Source organism: Myripristis murdjan, chromosome 16, assembly GCF_902150065.1.
Source record: "Myripristis murdjan chromosome 16, fMyrMur1.1, whole genome shotgun sequence".
NCBI classification, from domain to species: Eukaryota; Metazoa; Chordata; class Actinopteri; order Holocentriformes; family Holocentridae; genus Myripristis; species Myripristis murdjan.
This window is the reverse complement of record NC_043995.1, coordinates 14,264,363-14,283,816: the sequence shown is the minus strand read 5'-3', so window position 1 is coordinate 14,283,816 and position 19,454 is coordinate 14,264,363. Positions and strand designations below refer to the sequence as shown.

General features: G+C 40.3%; 2 protein-coding genes across 2 annotated transcripts in view; both read left to right on the top strand.

Annotated features, from left to right (window-relative positions):
* The window catches only part of me1 (malic enzyme 1, NADP(+)-dependent, cytosolic), a 98,081-nt gene extending 90,543 nt beyond the window's left edge, over positions 1-7,538 (top strand). The window contains exons 13-14 of the mRNA XM_030071995.1: positions 5,912-6,010; positions 6,328-7,538. Of these exons, the coding sequence (XP_029927855.1) occupies positions 5,912-6,010; positions 6,328-6,495 (267 nt within the window). The 3' untranslated portion in view covers positions 6,496-7,538. The remainder of the gene's footprint in view (positions 1-5,911; positions 6,011-6,327) is intronic.
* Positions 7,539-8,828: 1,290 nt separating this feature from the next.
* Positions 8,829-19,151, top strand: mchr2 (melanin concentrating hormone receptor 2). Its single transcript, XM_030072093.1, has 5 exons — positions 8,829-9,019; positions 13,409-13,618; positions 15,709-15,903; positions 17,080-17,199; positions 18,824-19,151. Exons 1-5 carry the CDS (start codon positions 8,829-8,831, stop codon positions 19,149-19,151), a joined length of 1,044 nt encoding a protein of 347 aa, XP_029927953.1.
* The last annotated feature ends 303 nt before the right edge of the window (positions 19,152-19,454 follow it).

Here is a 19,454-nt window from a genome sequence, read left to right as displayed (position 1 = left end):
CAGTACTTGTGACACGGTATAGTACATGCAAGGACTTGTTACATTAAGTATTGTGCCTGACAGTAATAAACCTACAAACTGTACGCTGTATATTAACACTCTTTCTCTCCATTCCCATCCTTTTCTGTGTTTTCACTCTCACAGCGCTCCACTTTGTTGTCTCATCATTTCTTTTCCCCTTTTCGCTCTGCTCCTTAAGACTCCCACAAAAACTCCTAAGTGAGATTTTCTTTTGAAATAGCTCAGAAGTATTTACTTGGTTTCAGTGTTGTGCAGCTTCACACTTCACAGGAACTAGCTCTAAGCTCAGAATAAAATTCACACCTAAAAATGCATTAGTTCACATTCATTTAATTCATGTTTTTAATGAACTGATCTGAGCTCCTCTTTTCAGTAGAACCTCCTCCTACCATCCATCCCCAGCCCCCAATCATCATTTTCCTAAACAAAATGAGTTACTGTGTACTACTACAGAATCACAGACACTTTACTTACTTTTAAAAGTCAAGTAAAAACAGGATAAAGTAAACAGTCTACAGCAGTGACACAGACAAGATGTGGTAAACATAAACAACAAACTGCTGTAGTGTAGTGTAGTCCAATTGTATTATTCCACCATCCTCCACAGAACAAAAAAATCCAAACAGGTTAACAAACTTTATACATGTCACAATGACTTTTTAAAACCAATCAGTTTGTCTTTTTCAAATGTCTCACTCCACACACAGAAAAGGGAGGCTGGATAGTATTCTGGCTTCATCCGTGCACAAATGGCTCTTAATTAGCCTCAGGCGGATGAAACTGGCATCTCTTATGGGGATGATTTTGTAAATTCTATGGAGAATGGGCAGATGTGGGTGTGCTTGAACCATGTTGTTGGCAGTGAGGGACGGTAGGACTGCATTGGTGTTAAGATCCACAGTTAACCCAATAAATAAAGTAAAGACAATCAATAAAGGATCAATAAAGTATTCCTGACTCTAATTCTGATTAACTCAGTGCATGAGTGTCATTAACACACTCGCGTTCACATTCAGTAGTTGCAAAAGCGGGGTGTCTACAGGTCCTTAACAAGTCTTAAGTTCAATTCAATTATCAGGCCTTGAAAGTCATTAAGTAGTCTTAAATTTGAATTTGTGAGGGCTAAATTTCCACATAAACGTATTGTCTAATTTCATTTATCCATCTTTTAATTTCTTTTTGTCAAAGATTGGCAAGGTCTTTTGAAATTCAGCATTTCTGATGTTACAAAAGTCTAAATCTGCTGCGGAGCCTGATACTTTCTTTATACTGACATGATACACTTTATACATGCTGCAGATTATTTGCTTCAGCATCAGTAGAGAGAAATCCACAGACATCCTTGGACTTACCTGCTCCAAGTTCTGTAAAAAGAAAGAAAGAAAGAAAGAAAGAAAGAAAGATGGTTTTCCCAAAAATTAGTCAAATTAAGAGTCAAGTAAATTTTGTTAAAAATTTTGCTAGAAAAGGTGTCACAAAACATTCAGTTTAACTCTAATACCTGTAGACACCCTGAAAAAGTTACATTCAGTTCACCGCTTCTCAAAAACAGGAGCACTTTCAGCGAAAGCCAGTCATGCACAAAACTGCCTGGTTTAATAAAGGACAGAAACACCCAAATTCAGGTTTCACTACACTGTTGACCTCTGATGGTGAAAAACTCCTAATCTCTTTGTTCCACATGCTCACCTGTCATGCTCCTCCACCGGGCTGTCTCACCCTCAGGGCTTTTCTCTCTCTGTAGATCTCCCCTGGCTGCTCATCTTTACCTTTCTTCATCTCTCCCTGTATCAACTTGTGTTGCACATTTGTGCTTTCACTCTCTTTGCCTTTCTCTCAGTCCTGCTCAGAGATCACATATTAGTATTCTGAGGCTATATTTGACAGCTGAGCACTAAGAGAAGGATTTTATCCTACATGTGAACAAGCCTGCCTGTGTGGTTTGATGAAATAAGAGACAGACCTGAGCTTACTGAACACAATGAATTCACAAAGATTAATTGTAAAAGCAAGATGACTTGTTTTGGCTTTTGCGCTTGAGTGCAAGCTTTTCCTGTTATTGTCATCAGTCTTTGTTTTTTCTCTTTTCTTTCCGTCTCTGTCACTCTTAGACACACAAACAATCACATTCACACATGTGCAGCACCATTTGAAAGTAAGGTGCTGGAGAATAGTTTCACTACATTCAACTAAACAATCAGATTCTGAGATCTAAATTGTTCTTGTGCTTCTTCTTCTTGCTTCCAAAAACAACATGTACCTCAGAGACAGCAAGTCCTGAGTCAAAAACTCTTGAATTGTGAGAGAAAGATCAATCCCCCTGCAAGATACCTGTGCTCAAGATGAATTCATGGCACACACAGCATTGCATTTCATTCTGAATTTGATGTAAAACCTGTTTTTTGCTATTGGTCCTGCAGGGTTTGTCCAATCTCAAATAAATGTTGCACACAGTATACATGGATAGATTGCAGTTATTATGTGTTGAAAGCTGAAAGTCCAAGCCACTTGGTGAAGTGCCCAATCGAAACTGTCAGCAAAACAAATGCACAAACAGAAAATTATGTATGATTTATAAATAACTGATGCTGGAGAGCAACCAAACTCCATGATACATATTTATGAGGGACCTCAAGGTGTTACAGACCACCTCAGGCCACACTTGCAGCAACAAATATTTATTGAAATTTCTCCTACAAAGTCGTCATCCTTGGCACCAGATTTTACACACATAATTTAAGGGCCTACGTTGTCTTTGTGGCACAAAACTTTAAAACCTCGTAACTATTTGGTCTCAACACAAAAGAAGCGGGCTGTGTGAATATGCAATCAGGAAGGGAAGCATTGAGCCCCAAATTGTCAGAGCACATTTTGTGATGCTCAAATAAGCCACAATCAGGACAAAAAAGGCAGCTTTTCAAATGTCAATTCACATGGCAATATACTTGTAGCTGCAGGACTGCCATCAAACGTTCTATCATTGAAATGTAAAATTTTTCCATAGTAATGAATCAAACTTATATTCACAGGGTCAAATCTACCCCACAGGCATGGACAGCACTAGTGGCCACTTCCTGCTGTATTCACTATTAGCATTTTTATCTACCTCTTTGTTTCATTATTTGAAGTAAAACATTCGTTCTGCTTGTTTCTATGAAGTATCCAAACTGAGCTGCTTGGTTTTGGGTGTGGGTTCACACAGACTAGAAGTGGTGAGCATCATATGCATAAGAAAAGACCCAAAAAATGTTCCTTTCTCTTCTGTGATAAGCCTAGATAGGTAGGTATTTGCTTTGGACTTTCTTTCTGGCAAACAGTGGGGAAAGTAAAGTCGTTTGAATTACTTTTTTCAAAGTAACTTCCAAAGTGATGCAATACCATTTCACATCAAGTTTATATTCTGTGTGCACTCATAACAACACTTAAGCCTTTCAAGAGATAGCCTAGTGGTCGGGTGCCACAGCATGATTGCTACTTATCTCTATTCCCACCTAACAATCTCCCTATACTCAGCTCAGGACTGCTTACAGCATAATATATCTATAATCAACAGGCTGTTAGAAACCCTGCCCAAGCTCATCACCAACTTGCATTCAGAACAGGGTTCATCCAGTCACACGGGATACATTATCCTCCTCTGCTAATGGGAACCTGCCACCAGTGTCCTGCTGAAGCAATTATGCATTAAGCTGGATTGCAGTTATGGTTTCTCATTAGTGACCCCTGAACATAGTAAGAGTCAAAGTTAGAAATATATCCACGGTTAAAAACAAATTCACAAAGAAAGAGAGTGCAAATAAACTTTACTTTTTCCTCAAACAAAGCATTTACAGCTATTTAGAGAGCCAGGGTTTAGCTTAGATACATTTATTAAAAAATCATATTAGTAAGAGCACAAACAAATGAGCATCACCTCAACAATTGTACTTCAAAGCCATTAGGCGAACTGTTCACTGTTGACCAAGTTTAAACGCATCAGCAGCAGATTGTAATGCTCTTGCAAAGCTTGTCCTCCAGGGAACTGCTTGCCCGCCTCTGAAGTTACAACCTGTTGCACAAGACTTGTCCTGTAAGCTATTTTTGTGTATTTGGACTTGCAAAGCATGTAATACTCATTAGCTTCACTTTTTACAAGGTATTCCACCTATGCCAATCTATTTGGAAGCCACTGATGAGAAAATGTAGTGTGACGAAGTGGGCTATGATCGAGGAAAGGACATTAAATAAAAGGATGGCAACCATAAAATGACATATATCAGAAAATGGCTGGAGATTTGTGGAGATTTTTCATTTCAAAAAGACAGAGCTTTCAGATCTCAAAACCTGGCGCACAGTGCGCTACACAAAGCCGCACTAAGGCGAGAAGAAAAAAAGCTGGCATGGAGAGACCAGGAGCTCAGAGACAGAGACCAAGAATAGACAGAGCATGTGGTGTGAAGATCACCATTTAGCATGTGCTGAGCGTTCGTGAATGAGACTGGGAGACCTTGCTGGCGAGAAAGATTTTCCATGCTCTATTTCCTATGTGCACCTATTTGTTCATCCTCATCCTTCATCATGTTTCAAGTCTCTCAATTCAAAGGCTTTATCCATGAAAACATTTCAACAACATTAAGATTAATTATTATTATTAATTACATTTATATACAGTATATCCTGTGTGTGTGTGTGCGCTGTGTGTGTCTAGGTCATTCACTGCCCCTCAGATCTGTCTCAAAATGCCTCTCTCTCTCTCTCTCTCTCTCTCTCTCTCTCTCTCTCTCTCTCTCTCTCTCTCTCTCTCTCTCTCTCTCTCTCTCTCTCTCTCTCTCTCTCTCTCTCTCTCTCTCTCTCTAAACTGCTTTAATCCCACAGCAAAAACCCATGTACAATAGGATTAGACCTATGTATACTAAGAAAATGTGCACCCATTTGATTTAGCTGGCACTAGTCAGCCATTTTCACCCTTTTCACCCTGATCACCTTTAGTGTGAATACTTGTCAGAGGTTCAACACCTGCAGGGTTTGTTTGACACACACACAGCATTTACAGATGTTAATCACAGAATTATTTTAAAGGCACACACATAGGACATACAGGTGAAACAGGCTAAACAGCAAGCCAGCTGATAGTCTGGATCATTAAAGATGCAGTGTAGTTAAAGGGATCCTCACTCATGAGTGACAAGGGAATCAACAAAAGGAAAGAGCAAGTTATCTGCAAAATCCAACCGCAAACAAAGTCAAAATTAACAAAATGTCATCCCCTTACCTGGGAACTGGTTGTTTTAGTGTGAGTGGCAGCCACACGAGGCTCTCAGCCTGCAGATGGCTGGTGTGACTTGTCCCAGTGGAAGTAGAAAAGGACACCAGAATATCCTCTCCACCCCTGCCTGTCTTACTTTAGCTCATATTCATTAGACTGATATGTCAGCCATCCTCCTGACTGTCACCCCCTCGTCTCTATCGCTGACCTTTTGTCTCAGTGCATTGCATTGTGGGGTAGGAGGAGTGGGACTGAAAATGAAGGCATTGTCACCTGCTTGGAGTCCAAACCAGATCATTTTCCCTCCATCTTTTCATCATTTAGTCTCAATAACAGTGTTAAAATCTTCTTAAAACAAGTGAAGAAATCGGTGATGTGATAATCCGATTTGTTTCTTTTTTCTTCTGTGAACAAATATGAATATGTTGAAACAAGGCAGAATAAGGCAGATCATAATTTAAATTTATCTGATGAAAAATAAGATTTTAGACACTAAATATGAGACTAAATTACTTGTGGAAATGGAGGGTGTTTTGCAATGTAGTGTTGACTTGAAGCCACCGGCAACATGAACGGAAACATCGAGGCGTGTGTATGTTTGCCTGTTATGTTTAATACCTAAGCTATGCGTTTGTTATTTCATAGGCGGTTGCTGACCTGGTGACAGAGAAAGACCTGGCAGAGGGAAGACTGTACCCGCCCCTCTGCTCCATCAGGGACGTCTCCCTCAAACTGGCAGTCAAGGTAAGAGCCTTTCATGGAGGCACACTGTGAACAGCAGATGTGTTTCCTCACAGTGTCAGCAGGTGTCCACTTCAGCAGAGGGCTGATTAATCTACAAAAGAAGAATCATGGTATTACAGAAAACTGAGTGTCTCCAGAAGGACTTGTTAGATTCTAGGTCCAAGAGGAGCCCTGGGAAATAAATTACCCAATTACTTCCTGACAATTTATTATCATTATTATTATTTTTTAGATATTTTATCATATAAAATTGCCAAAAAATTATGAATACCACCCCCTCGCCCTGCTTTAAAATGTCTAAAACATGTGCATTGCAGATCATGGAGTACGCCTACGAGCACAACATGGCAACACTTTACCCAGAGCCGGCCGACAAAGAGGCGTATGTCCGCTCGCTCATCTACGGCACTGAGTATGAGGAGTTCGCTGTGGACTCGTACAGGTGGCCAGAGGACACCATGACCTTCCAGTCATGCAAACTCTAATGTGATGGACAGAGGGAAAGCAACTCTGGCACCCAAGGATCAAGGCAACTACTGAAGTGCAATATCATCACCAGCATTCATGTTGGGGTTCGAAAGAGGCTGCGTGTAGAATTTTCTCGTGAATATATTACTGTCAAATTAGCCGTGACAACACATTTTTAATGGTAGCAGACGACCAGCACTGTTTCTGATAGTTCTCAAAAGTGGTGACATATGTAGAGAAATATATAAAAAAAAAAGGAGCAAACGCGAAGAAACATGTTGAGGCAAAGCTGCTCGCAGAGGCTAGAAAATGTATCGGTAATTGTTGTTACCACATATTTTTCATTGATATATTTAGAGAAAATCCTTCACGGGTTACCTTTAATTGTACTGTAAAAGAGAATTACTATATGATTGTTTCAGCTAAAATCCAAAAACACACTGTTAAAAACATGAATAAATAAATAAATAAATCAGCTTTGATGAATGTTTATCCTGTGTGTTTGGTTAGTGCATCTGTCCGCCTCAGCCTTTTCAGCCCCACACCCGCATGCTGTATCTTCATTGGTTTTGTACTTAATGATGTGGCAAAGGGCAGGTAATAGACTCAGATGTAAAAGGGACTTTCTAAAGACCTGGCAGGGCTTTTTAAATAGCCTCCATCAAGTTTGTGCCCTATTAAAAATGTGACTCACTCCTACTAGTGGGTGCTCCTTTCATTGATCCACGTGGTTGCTGTGTTGCTGGTGCTCAGTAGCCATCAGTTTGACACAGAGCATGTAGCGAGCAATATTTTTTGTCTCCCACTGATGCAACTTGTCTTAATAATCATAATTAGAAACATGACCAGCAACATGTATTTTTAATGATTGGTTTTTGGTTGTTTTCAGTCACCACTACTAATACCCTTCATGTTAGTATAATAATAGTTTTAATGCTCATATCATGTACTTTTTATTCACTTTCAGCAGCTGGGTGAGTGTTTGCATGACATCAGCAGTGGGTCTGTGGCTGTTAGACCACATGTACATGTATTACAGCAATAAAAGAGCATCCAAAGATATCACGGGTGTTTTATGTTGTCAGTGGGTGATGTGGCATGTTTTTATCTCAAGGTGATTTTGAAATGCGCCCCCCTCCCAACCCCACATCCCCTCAAGATGCTAAATCAATAACCATCATCCAGCCTCCTTTCCATCTTTTCATCTCCCCATTAGAGTGCAAGTCAAGGCTGGTGCTAATGTTTTCCCAGTACTTTGCAAAGTTGTGCAAATTGGGCAGAAAGTCCTCTGAGTAAATTAATTTGACTTGATCTCTCTCTCTCTCTCTCTCTCTCTCTCTCTCTCTCTCTCTCTCTCCTTGTTTGTCTGCATCCTGATTTGGACTTTAACATTTTGTAGCATCGCTCCCTTTCTCACCTCAACAAGAAATCTCACCTGAAAATACCACCATTGCAAATGAAGCTGTCCTTAAAGCTTGGCTGTTCAATTAAGGAGATAGTAGGAATTGTTTGAAATTTGAATGCAGTAAGACACAGCAAGTGAAAACTTAATTGGTTCTGTCAGTCTGTCCATTTCTCTATTAAACAGTCCTCCTCTATCTGTGTAACAGTGTGTGGTGTGTTTCAGTGTGTGCTCATTACAGATGACAGGTGAATTTGCAGTGAAAAAATGCAGTTGCTCCACCTACTTGTTTGGTGCTGACTCACTACCCGAGAGAATTATTATTTTTTATTTATTTTTATTTTATTATTTTTGGGGTGGGGTGGGTCACACAAGTCACACAATGGAGACTAAATGATCTTTTGCATCTCTTCTCATCCAGGATATATTTTATTGTCACACTGCTGACATAACATACACAAATAAAACGCTGGCAAATATTCCACTGCTTCTTCTCACTTTTTAAATTAGATGTTATATTATTATAACAAATTCAGGTAGTCTCCAAATGTGTTTAGTTGAGCATGCTTAAATACAGATAATGTTGGTTTTCAAATGATATTGTAAAAGAAAATGGACAATCTTCTCAATTGAGGGTCGAGAGGGTTGTGCATGTTATACAATTACAAACTTTTTTTCTGATTCCGAAGACATTAGTCCTTCATTTTCTTTTACTTTCACAACACTCACTGAAAAAGGGGGGAAACTGCAGATCGTCCCGTTGCCTGAGGTCCATGCGTAATGCCATGGAGTCACTGCAGGTGCAACAGTTCACTCGAGGTGTTGGTGCAGTCATTTTGGAGGTGCACTTGGATTTGGAGGTGGACGGTGCTACCCACGTCATGATACTGTTAATTTTATGTCTGGGTTTAACAGCATTTCACTGTTTTTCTTGCGCCCGCTGCCACAATGAACGACACGACACCAGCTCTTTGGAACCAGTCTTCTCCGAATGAATCGTGGACTGAGGAGAGAACTCCCTCCGATGTCTCCTTCAGTTTTGTCTATTTTACGGAAACCACCATCCTGCCGTCTCTGATCGGGTTCCTCTGCTCTACGGGACTTGTTGGCAACATTCTGGTTTTAGTGACCATCCTGAGGTAAGCCCTGCAAGCGGGTCACATCATGCGCACTTACTTATAGGTACGTCTTTCTCCATGGCAAGTATGATACATTTTCAAGTGTTACAGCATATTGAGCACTGTAAATATGTTTTCAAGGCTCAAAATATTAATCATAATCACATCCATGTGGTTCTAATCACATCCAGCTGTCATATTTAATGCGCCACTCATGCGCATCATTGACACGGAAAACCGTGATGAGTCTTGAGAGCGCACTTTCCTCTCTCCAAAATGCTGCCAGTACCAGATCAAGACACTCGTACACGGGGTGGCAAAGGGAGGGGAGGGGGCATGGAGTTTTGGCAGGGTGGCTTGGGGTGGTGGTGGATACATCAGGAAGCCTTAATGTAAGTTCAATTTACATAGATAGGAGATGTAATAAGAATAATTACCTTCAGCTCCTCCCAATTAATCTGCTCAGTGACAGACAGAGACTCCTCAGAGAGCCTCTCTACAGAAAGCTCAAAGCAAATCGGGAGAAAGATTTGTTGCTATAGTTATAGGTATAGATTCACTAAGAGTTACTCAGTGAATGCTGTCAACTTATCTAATATACATTAGAGCTGGGCAATATGGACAGACATATCTGCATGGATGAAAACAATAGCAGTCTCTGCTTCAGGCCTTTGTTTTCCTCAGTAACAGATTGTCAGTGTCTACAGAGTGAAGAGAAACATATGAACTTATTGCAGTGTCTCTGATTATTAGTCCTGGACTAGAGTAACAAACAGTCATTTCAGATTTGACATTGACTAATTTTGACTCATTTAACATCGTGACTAATTGCAATGTAGAAATCAAGGATGAAAATTTTGACAAACCAGCATTATGCTTGTGTGTCATCAGTTTGACTGGTCATGATGCCATTGCAGATACCTTTGATTTAAAATTATGACAGCTTGCCTGGGTCAGATCATATCAACAATGTGGTTGTGGTTGGCCATCCACCTATGGAGTAGGCGTGTCACCTCAGATGAGCATTTTTTTTAGAATGTTTGTTATATTCTTTAACTTTTGTTTAATCTCAGGGATCATTTGAGGATGATAATGAGTTTACACAGTCACACTCAAAACAACAGAAAATAAAATAAAATACATAAAACAGTTACAATCGGGAAGGGAGTTGGGGGGTCAGGACTGTGTTTCTAAAGCTACTTTCACAGATGAGAGTTTTGAAGAGGATTTCATGCTGGTTGAAAAATACAAATTTTATTCCTTTTCTGTGTGGTGGATATGAGTCAGTGGACCAAGTTGGCAGAAGCTATGGGGTCCAGAAGCGATAACGGCAAATAGAATACACTTTAACAAATGGGCTTTGGGAGGAGTTCAAATATAAACTTTACAGTTATTTTTCCATTTACACATTGGGAGTTCCATAACAACAAGGTTAAATTTGCCCAGTGTCTAGCCACAAAGTGATAAATGGTGGTTAAAGCTTTTTTCTAATCCAATCCAACACTGGATTTATCCTACATGTGGCAGCTACTGTAATGTCACAATGTGAAAGAAGCAAGGCAATAAAAACATCAGACATACTTACACCACTAGGTTTTACTAATTAATACTCCCCTCTGGTTGTAGTTGTGCTGGTGTTTTGTTAGAATGAGGCAGACAGTGAACTGTGGAGCGAGAGGTGGTCAAGCAAGGTAGACAGTGAATGGAGAGAGTGTGGAAGTCAGCAACCACAAGAGGTTCGTCATGGTACAGGCATAAGTGAGTGTGCACAAAGAAACATTAAGCAAGTAGGCCTAGACGTTTTCGAGGATAGCTGTGGACAGACAGACACACACTCACACACACACACACACACGAACGCATGCACGCACGCACACGCACGCACACACACACACACACACACACACACACACACACACACACACGCACAGGAAAGTAGAAACAACATCTCTGCCAGGTGGAACACCAAGTGTGATCATATAAAAGTTTAATGTGTAAAGAAAATACAACTGAATTGGGTTTACTTGTTGCTGTTCTCTGGGAGGATGTGAGGATTAACAATGTTGGACACCCAACAGGCTGAAGGTTTCAACCAACAGAGTGAATAAAGAGTGTGTGCATTAGTGAGCACATCTTCAATCAGAGCAATGACTTTCACCACAGAAAGCCAAAGAGATCTGCCCCATAGGGAACATGTGAATATTTTCAAACCTAGTCTACAAATATCAGAACTACTTGCCTGGGTGTGTAAAGTGGAACATTACTTTTTCTGTATTTTTGTGATAAAGTGAAAAGATTTTTTGTCCCAAGATTATTGAAATGCCTTTCTCACAAGAACCTGAATCATGTCTAATTAGGAGCTACACTTGCATCAGTACAGATGAACAAATAATAAATAATAATATATGAACACCTATAAATGCATTGTAATCAGTTAGATGTCCCCAGTGCTGTCTTTGAATGTGAGAACTGGTTTTACTGATGAATACACAGAAAAAATGCTGGATAGTTTCAAGATCTGGCAACCGTGTATAGAGTGCATAAATATGTTACATTTGTTAGTCATGGAAAAGTGTTATACTGATATTGTAATATAATGCATCTGGTGAGATTTCTCCTTTTCATGTTAGAAAGATTGATAATAACATATTTTAAATAAAGTTAAATAATGTTCTCTGCTCTTTGTAGGAAACTTTCACTCTTCCTTGTTTGTGAGTCTTGCAGCCAGTGGGCATCTGTTCCTGTTTAACATAACATGACTGAAGAGAGAGTAGAGAGATTGCATTTGGCAGATAGCAGCGAGTAATTCAATAAGATGTTCTGCGCCCATAAAATAATTCTCATCTTTTTTTTCAGCACAAGGAAGCATGTCTTATTGAGATTGCTCATGTCATGCTATTTCAGGAGAAAGGTCTCAGGTGTTATATTTTGTGGTGTCATTTAATGATCGCCTCTGTCAGGAGATCTGAAATGTCGTTTTCCACCATGAGACAAAGGCAAGAGGAACAACATTAGGATGACAACACTGGAACCTCCAGTTTTGGTCTCCAAGGCTTTTCACCTAACTTCCAACAAACAAATATCTTTTGATAAGATGAAACATTATTGATCCCTGCAAAGAAATTGGTTCTTTGCATCTGCAGATAACACTAGGATACACTAAAGAAACATAAAATATAACATATAAAATAAGAATTTGCAAATTTTTAACAAATCAAAAGGATATGTGAACACGATGTGAAAATATGTGGACCGGATATAAAAAAAAAGAGACAACATCCAGCGTTTTTTTTTTTTTTTTTTTTTTGTTAAATAGTTGTTTATGCATTCCTAAGATGGACGCCATGAGTCTGTAGCTTGCAGACGAGAGACAGACATTTGTGATAAGGACCCCTGTTTTTCAATCACTGAGGAAGAAAAACACACCACAATAATTGTGCCAATTATTAGTGCCTGTTGCTTCCTTGATACAGCCTCTAGCCAGCAAATGAGGCAGCACCCTCAGTTTAAAAGCAAAATGTTTAGTTTTATTTTATGAAGCATAATTTCAGAATACAAAAACCCAAATATTTATAGGCAAAGCCAGCTTTTTCAAATTCAAATCATTCCATGTCCAGGCGCAGCTGAGTTTGATTGAAGGCCAGCTCAAAACCTCAGAGGCAGATTAGTACACGCCAAGCTGTCATATACCGTTTAAGAAAAAAAAATAACCATGTGGTCTAGACAATTGTGTCAATACTTGGTACAATTTGAAACTTTTACCTCAGGATTGCAGAGGAGTTTTTACCTGCAACTACACATTAAAAAAATCTGAGTGACACTGTTTAAGTCAGCAGCAGACCTATATGTTTATTTCCTCAGGTTAGTTGGTGCCCCAGTCTTCCAACCTGACTCAATGTTTCCTCTGATATTCCACCCCCATGGTTCAGAGTCCCATCCGGAAAAGTTTTCAAAATGATTTCTGTATCATTGTGCCTTACATGGGTCGCAAATTAACAGGTAACCAATTTACACCTCAGCCAATTATTGCCTGAGACCGTCATTGAGCTCAGAATGCAAATCTCAGATGGTAGTGGGGTTTTAGGTCAGTGTAAAAGGCATATTCATGAGCAGCAGAGCTCAATTACAAGAAATTTCAGAAAATTGTCTGCAGCAGTATGCTTTCAGTGACAATAAGAGAAGAGAAAGTTTCAGAGAAACCTCCTCTGATAAATGGAAGGATAGCCACAGTCATACAAAGAAAGTCAAATGGACAAAGAATAGATGAAAGCACCAGCGTGTAATGCTGTCATCAATGAGGACAGATAAATCACTGTATAGCCACTGATGTGCTGTGTTTGGGGGAATGAAATTGTATGTCAGAGTTCATCTAGTTGTTCTGCTGAGATGGCTCCTGTGTACCTCCACCAGAACAACGAAGACGACCGTGCCTGATGTGTACATCTGTAACCTGGCTGTGGCAGATGTGGTCCATGTGACTGTCATGCCCTTCCTAATCCACCAGTGGGCACGCGGCGGCCACTGGGTGTTTGGCAGCACACTGTGCACCATCATCACCTCCCTGGACAACTGCAACCAGGTAGCCTGTGCTGCTGTGATGTCTGCTGTCAGCATGGACAGGTGAGTGGCTCAGCTCCTGTATTGCATTCATTTTCTATCTGATTTTTTTTTACGTGCTCAGATGCAGAGCACTGAGAACTTCAGAGAAGACCTCTTTGATGGGTGTAATTGACCAGACCTTCCAGTATTGAAATGCTTTGAAGTTTTCTTAATGGTTTTGGTATGATGAAAAAGTTAGTTTTCATCAACCTTAGGCAATGGGAAAAATTGCCACATGACCAAACCATACAATGCAGTTTTCTTCAATTGAAATGCAAGTGTTGTTTTGTGCGCTCATAGTTGTGTATTGAGTGGCGAGGTGTTGAGAAATGAAGAAAGTGATGCATCATGGATGCAGGGCACATCCTTCATTTATCTATTAGTAGTCCACTCAACAAGACAGCACATAAAGTGCTGTTGTTCCTCCGTGGGTAATCTTAACTCAAGAAAGTGTTCATACTTCAAAAATGCATCTGTTCCTCTATGGATTAAAATTATCAAAACTGGTGAGAGTTAAAATTTCTTAATTAGCAGATATCTCCAAACCCTCACACTTCTCTGTTATAATCACTTCAAAAGCTGTGGCACAATGCAAATAGCACCACTACATTATCTATGACTATTAAGCATCTTGAGCACAGAATGCACCATTTATTCTATTATTATGTTCTATTTCTCAATGGCTTTGGGGACTTATCACAATTTTAGCAGGAACTGAGAGAAATGTGGGCGTTTTTGTTCTGGGTTTTTCTTTTGCTACACTCTTACTGGCCCTCTTTTTTCTAAATACTGTGGATGTGAACTCCAAGCAAATGCACAAAACACATGAGTAATGAAATGGAACTGATACTTTGCAAATCAGAAGGTCCAAATATAATGTTCAATGGATCAGGAAAGTTTTGTTTTCAGGACCGTACGTTTCTTTTTCCGGGAGCGGGAAAGAGTAACAGAATGCATCACATCAGCAGTGCCAGCGCTGCATGACAAAGCTGTAACCAAAGAGGTGTGAATGAGTGAATGAACAGCACAATGTGTCAGTGGCACATTGTGCCACACTCTCTGTTAGGCATGCATATCATTACACCCACACCCCTGACACCTTGAAGTATATATTAGCCTACCCGTCACCATAACTGCATGACATGCTTTCCTGCAACATATTGAAAGATATCAGAAAAAAAGAAACCCAGCAACTAACAACATACTCACTGCATTTATACTCACTGTTGTCCTTGTCATAAACACAATACTGACAAAGATTTTAACATCAAGGACAATTTAAAAAAATGTGACATGTATTATGACTCTCTGTTCTAGTTGGAAACAGCACAATCTAAACCTGCGATGAGCTCATTACAGCAGATGTGCGTCTGCTTCAAGTTTAATTGAGAGCTTCTTCTGCAGCAGTTCAACAAAATGTCAGCCACGCTTTCATGTACCCAAGATTATCACAAAGCAGATGTCGTTAAAAAACACTGCCGGAGCCTCATCAAACCTAATTTTGATATAGGTTCTTTAACTGACTGTGTCCCTGAGCTGTTGAGCTGCTGGATATAAATGTTTTTGCATAGACTGTAACTGTCCTATATCAGATTACTTTTCAGTTTTCTTCACATCATATCTTTTCAGTATCAGAAATGACTTGAAAATAAGTTTTTCTGGCAGCTTGTGAGTGTCTTATGTGATACCTTTAACACTGAAAGGTCAGCGTTACACACATGGTATTCTCAAAAATGTTGTCTGGTGTCTGAAACTTCTGCAGCATTGGAATAACTTTAGATGATTGATTTTTACTGAACCGATGCTGATGCAGAAAGCATCAACCCCCTCAGCATGGCTGTGTCTGGTGCGGTCGCAGGAGGATGGAGCAGATGTTTACTGCAACAAAAAATATTGCTTTTTCATATGTTTTCTAACTGAATAGCAGGACCACTGACATAGTCCTCCTTGCTCTTGCAGTGAGGGTTATTTCCATGAGAAATGTTTGTATGCTATGCTTTTGTAGTTTTGGGTTCAAGGTTTTCTTAGATGTACAAAACATCTTGTTTTGTAAGAGGTGTGCTTGAATTCTCCAAGGCCCTCTTAAATTCTATCCTGTCTGTCTGTCTCAGGTACCTGGCAGTGGTTCATCCGTTCCGTCTGACTGCTCTTAGAACAAAGTCCAAGACCATTGGGATCAATTTGTTGGTGTGGGTGATCTCGTTTATCCTGGTCCTTCCTATGTGGGTCCACTCCAAAGTCATCCGATTCCCTGATGGGCTGGAGAGCTGCACCATGAACCTGGTCTCCCCCAGCGCTGTTCTCTGGTAGGGCAAGGAGAGGCCAGAAGCGGCCTTGTTCACTACGGACTGCTTTGACAAAGGAGTTTGCTCCATCTGAAATGAATCAGATACAAAATGATAGGCACTCATGCTAATAGAGCTCAAATTGTGAATGTTTGTCATGTTTTTTCCAGTGGCAATCATTTCTTAATGAAGTTCTCTAATTAAGTTCAGGAACAAAGACTATGCCTTGAACACATCCCATTTCCGCCAAGCCGGTTTCTCCTGTTTTCCAGCCTCCTGTTTACATCAGCCAATCACCATACTCCTCCACCCATCTGTTCTCAACCCCTTATCCTTCCATCATACTTTTAATTTTCACCACTTTCCATGTCTTTTAGCTCTTCAGTATGTTATACTTGTTGATACGGTGTCCAACTAACTGATTTCTCTGTTTAGTTCAGGGGTTCTCAAACTTTTTCATGTCAAAGACTCCCAAGATAAAAGCAAAATAGAGCATGGACCCCCGTTTTGCAGAATTCTTACTGAGGAATTTGCGCAGGGATGATGTTGTCAAGTGGGGAGATAAAAATGTGTATCGTCAATCTAAGATCAGTAGAAGTTAAGCTCAACATAATCATTCTTATACCTTCCCTTGTTGTCCTGGCTTCTAGGGAATAGCATAAAAGTTAAATTAATCTGTTCCTTATTTTGCTGGGGGCCCACTGCCACTATCTCAAGGACTCCTAGTGGACCTTATATAGGAACCACTGATTAAGCCCTGATTTCTGCGCCAGGTCTCTGCTGTTACATCAATTACTCTCCTGCGTGACTCTGAGATTTCTTTGCCCACACGCCTCAGGCAATGACACCTCTGGCCAAAGGGATTTCAAATGTAGAAGAGTTGGATGAAAATTGTTTTGAGAAAATGCCATTTGATGGGAAAGTATGACATCAAGATTAACTTCTGAGGTGAAAAAAAGTCCTCATTTCCTTTTGTTAATTTACTCAGTAGCCTTGGATAAAAGTGCAGCACTCAATCACTGTGCTACACACTCATCATGCAGTGAAGTGGCAGACATTAAGCCTGAGTGCAACGAAAATGACTTTCATTTTCAAAGGAAGACACTCTAAAGCCTACATCTGGCAAATGGTCCATCTACAGTATCTGACTCAGAAAAAAAAAGAATGCACTTCTTATTACTCTCCTCTATCTTGCAGGTACACACTCTACCAGACAATCACATCTTTTTTCCTGCCTCTGCCTCTCATCCTCACCTGCTACATTCTCATCCTGTGTTATACCTGGAAGATGTACCTGAGGAACAAGCAGGCACGGCGGTGAGTCTCGTCTTTGCCGCTAAACACATTTTTTAGGCAGTTGAAGCCCTAAGAACTGTTGATTTGTGTTGAGTCACTCCTTCACACTCAAACACATTTTAATCCTAAAACTTAAAGGAACAGCTCAGGGGTCAGGAACCTTTTATCCACAAATAACCATTTTTCTTATTATCTTGTTCTTTTTTCCTCAAGAGCCACAAACCCCTATTTTATTATGCAATTTTACTTTTTTTTGGTTTCTGTTGAGAGCCACATGACTTCTGGCAGAGCTAGATATGACTTGCAAACCATAGGTTCCCAACCACTGCCCCAGTGCAGTCTATCCATCCAAATAATTTCAGTATGATTTAGCTGGGTTTCCAGTCTGCTGTGATCTTCTCTGTCTGCTGGCATCCAAGTACAATGAAGCTGAGTGGGTTTTTGTCAAGCTCAAACCACCACAGTTTTACATGTAACAAACTCAACAGCAACGACTTTTTCCAAAAATAGTGACATGAGTACACACAGCATAATCCACCACTCTCAGGGATGAAGAGTTGAATTGAGAACTCTTTCCCTCTGAAGGAAGGAAATACTTCTCAATGCAAACTGCATCTGTCTGTTCCAAGTTTCTTTGTCTTTGGCGGTGGATAGATATTGGTTGGCGTACAGATAAAGTGACATTGTTCTTTGGCAGGAAATTTCTCAACAGTTGCTTTTAATTCATGATGAGTCTCTCCTTTGCTGTTAAATACCATTTCTATGACCTTTTGACAAATAACAAATTAATGGTGTCTCACTTATTTAATGTCTATGCCAAGATGTGCATGAGAAACAGTGCACAAAATGAAGTGACTGCCAAGTTGTGACACCATACACAGACTGAATGAATTTGAGTTTTTGGTGGTATTACATGTTTTTTGAGGGGAATATTTTTGCCTTTTGCCTATTATAGATACAGTAGCTGGTGCAGACAGACTAAATTGTTCTTTATTTGAGGCAAAAGCAGCTGAAGAAGTGGGGAACCATGGTCATGCATAGGAGCACAGGCCACTACTGCGAAATGGTATATTGCATTGCACTACGTGGTAGTGTGATCAAGTACAGTCAAATATGGAAACGGCAACAGGCCGCTGAAATAATAAACTTCATGCCCTCAAGCATGATATAATATCTTAGGAGTCTGGGTTAGATAGCATACATAGAGGATTAGTTCAAGTCTTGCTTGGGAATTTTTGTACTATATTCTTGATGTATCTTTTCTTCTCAGTGTCTATCAGCATTTGCCTTGGAGCTCAAGCTGATATCATTTGCTCATAGGACAGCAATTTTGGATTATCATGTCAAATGACCAGACAGCCTTAAGTGATCCCCAGCAAGTCCAAGGGAATGGCAACAATTTTGAAACTGTTTGCTTATGCTGTCAAGCTGTCAGCTTTGAAATTGTCTTGTTCATCTCCTCTAATGAGGACTGTTTCCGGCTTGACAGTGATGTGGTTACAGACTGGGAAAGGAAGAGTACCCCCTTCAACTTAAAAAGCTACAATCTGACTGACAAGTGAGGGGGCAGACAAGCAAACTCTACCAACTTTTTCATCCATCATTCACCCCCCCGTCATGCCCCGATCCCACCCATACTTTTCAGCTGCAGCACCAACCTGCCTCGAACACGTGCCATCCGTCTCACTAAAATGGTCCTGGTCTTGGTGGTGGTCTACCTGGTGAGCGTCGGACCCTATCATGTTCTGCAGCTGGTCAACCTAACCGTCCGCAGACCAACACTGACTTACCACACCTGTTACTACCTGTCTGTCTGCTTGAGTTACGCCGCCAGCAGCATTAACCCCTTCATCTACATCCTGCTAAGCAGGCACTTCCGCCGAAGAATGACTGGACGTAAGCCGTCCAGTGGGCCCAGTTTGGAGAGAGAGGCAGTCATTGAAGTCCCAACACCACACTCCTGCCATGGATGAGCTTACACTTCCCCTTCAGTTTCCCCCTTACATTTCCTCCCTCTGTCACTGCTGAGCTGGTCGAGAAAATTGACTCAAACGTCAGTAAAATAGTAGACTATGGCCTGTAGGTAATGATAAGAACAAACAAATCAGTGGAAAAAAGCTTACATTTTGAGTTTCCCCGTCTTTGTTGCATTCACTGATGGCTCAACTTGAGAATCTTTATGAAATTTCCCTGCTTTTGTCTTTCACAGGACATTTGCATTATAATGAGTATGACATGCTGCATTCATATGTTATTGTTCTCAAGAAATTTCTTCA

What these genes read in the sequence shown, in the direction of transcription:
- mchr2 (XM_030072093.1), top strand. Translation starts at nt 8,829, where the DNA reads ATGAACGACACGACACCAGCTCTTTGGAACCAGTCTTCTCCGAATGAA. An exon ending in TCTGCTGTCAGCATGGACAG is followed by an intron (nt 13,619 to 15,708) that starts GTGAGTGGCTCA and finishes TGTCTGTCTCAG; the next exon opens with GTACCTGGCAGTGGTTCATC. An exon ending in TCCCCCAGCGCTGTTCTCTG is followed by an intron (nt 15,904 to 17,079) that starts GTAGGGCAAGGA and finishes TCTATCTTGCAG; the next exon opens with GTACACACTCTACCAGACAA.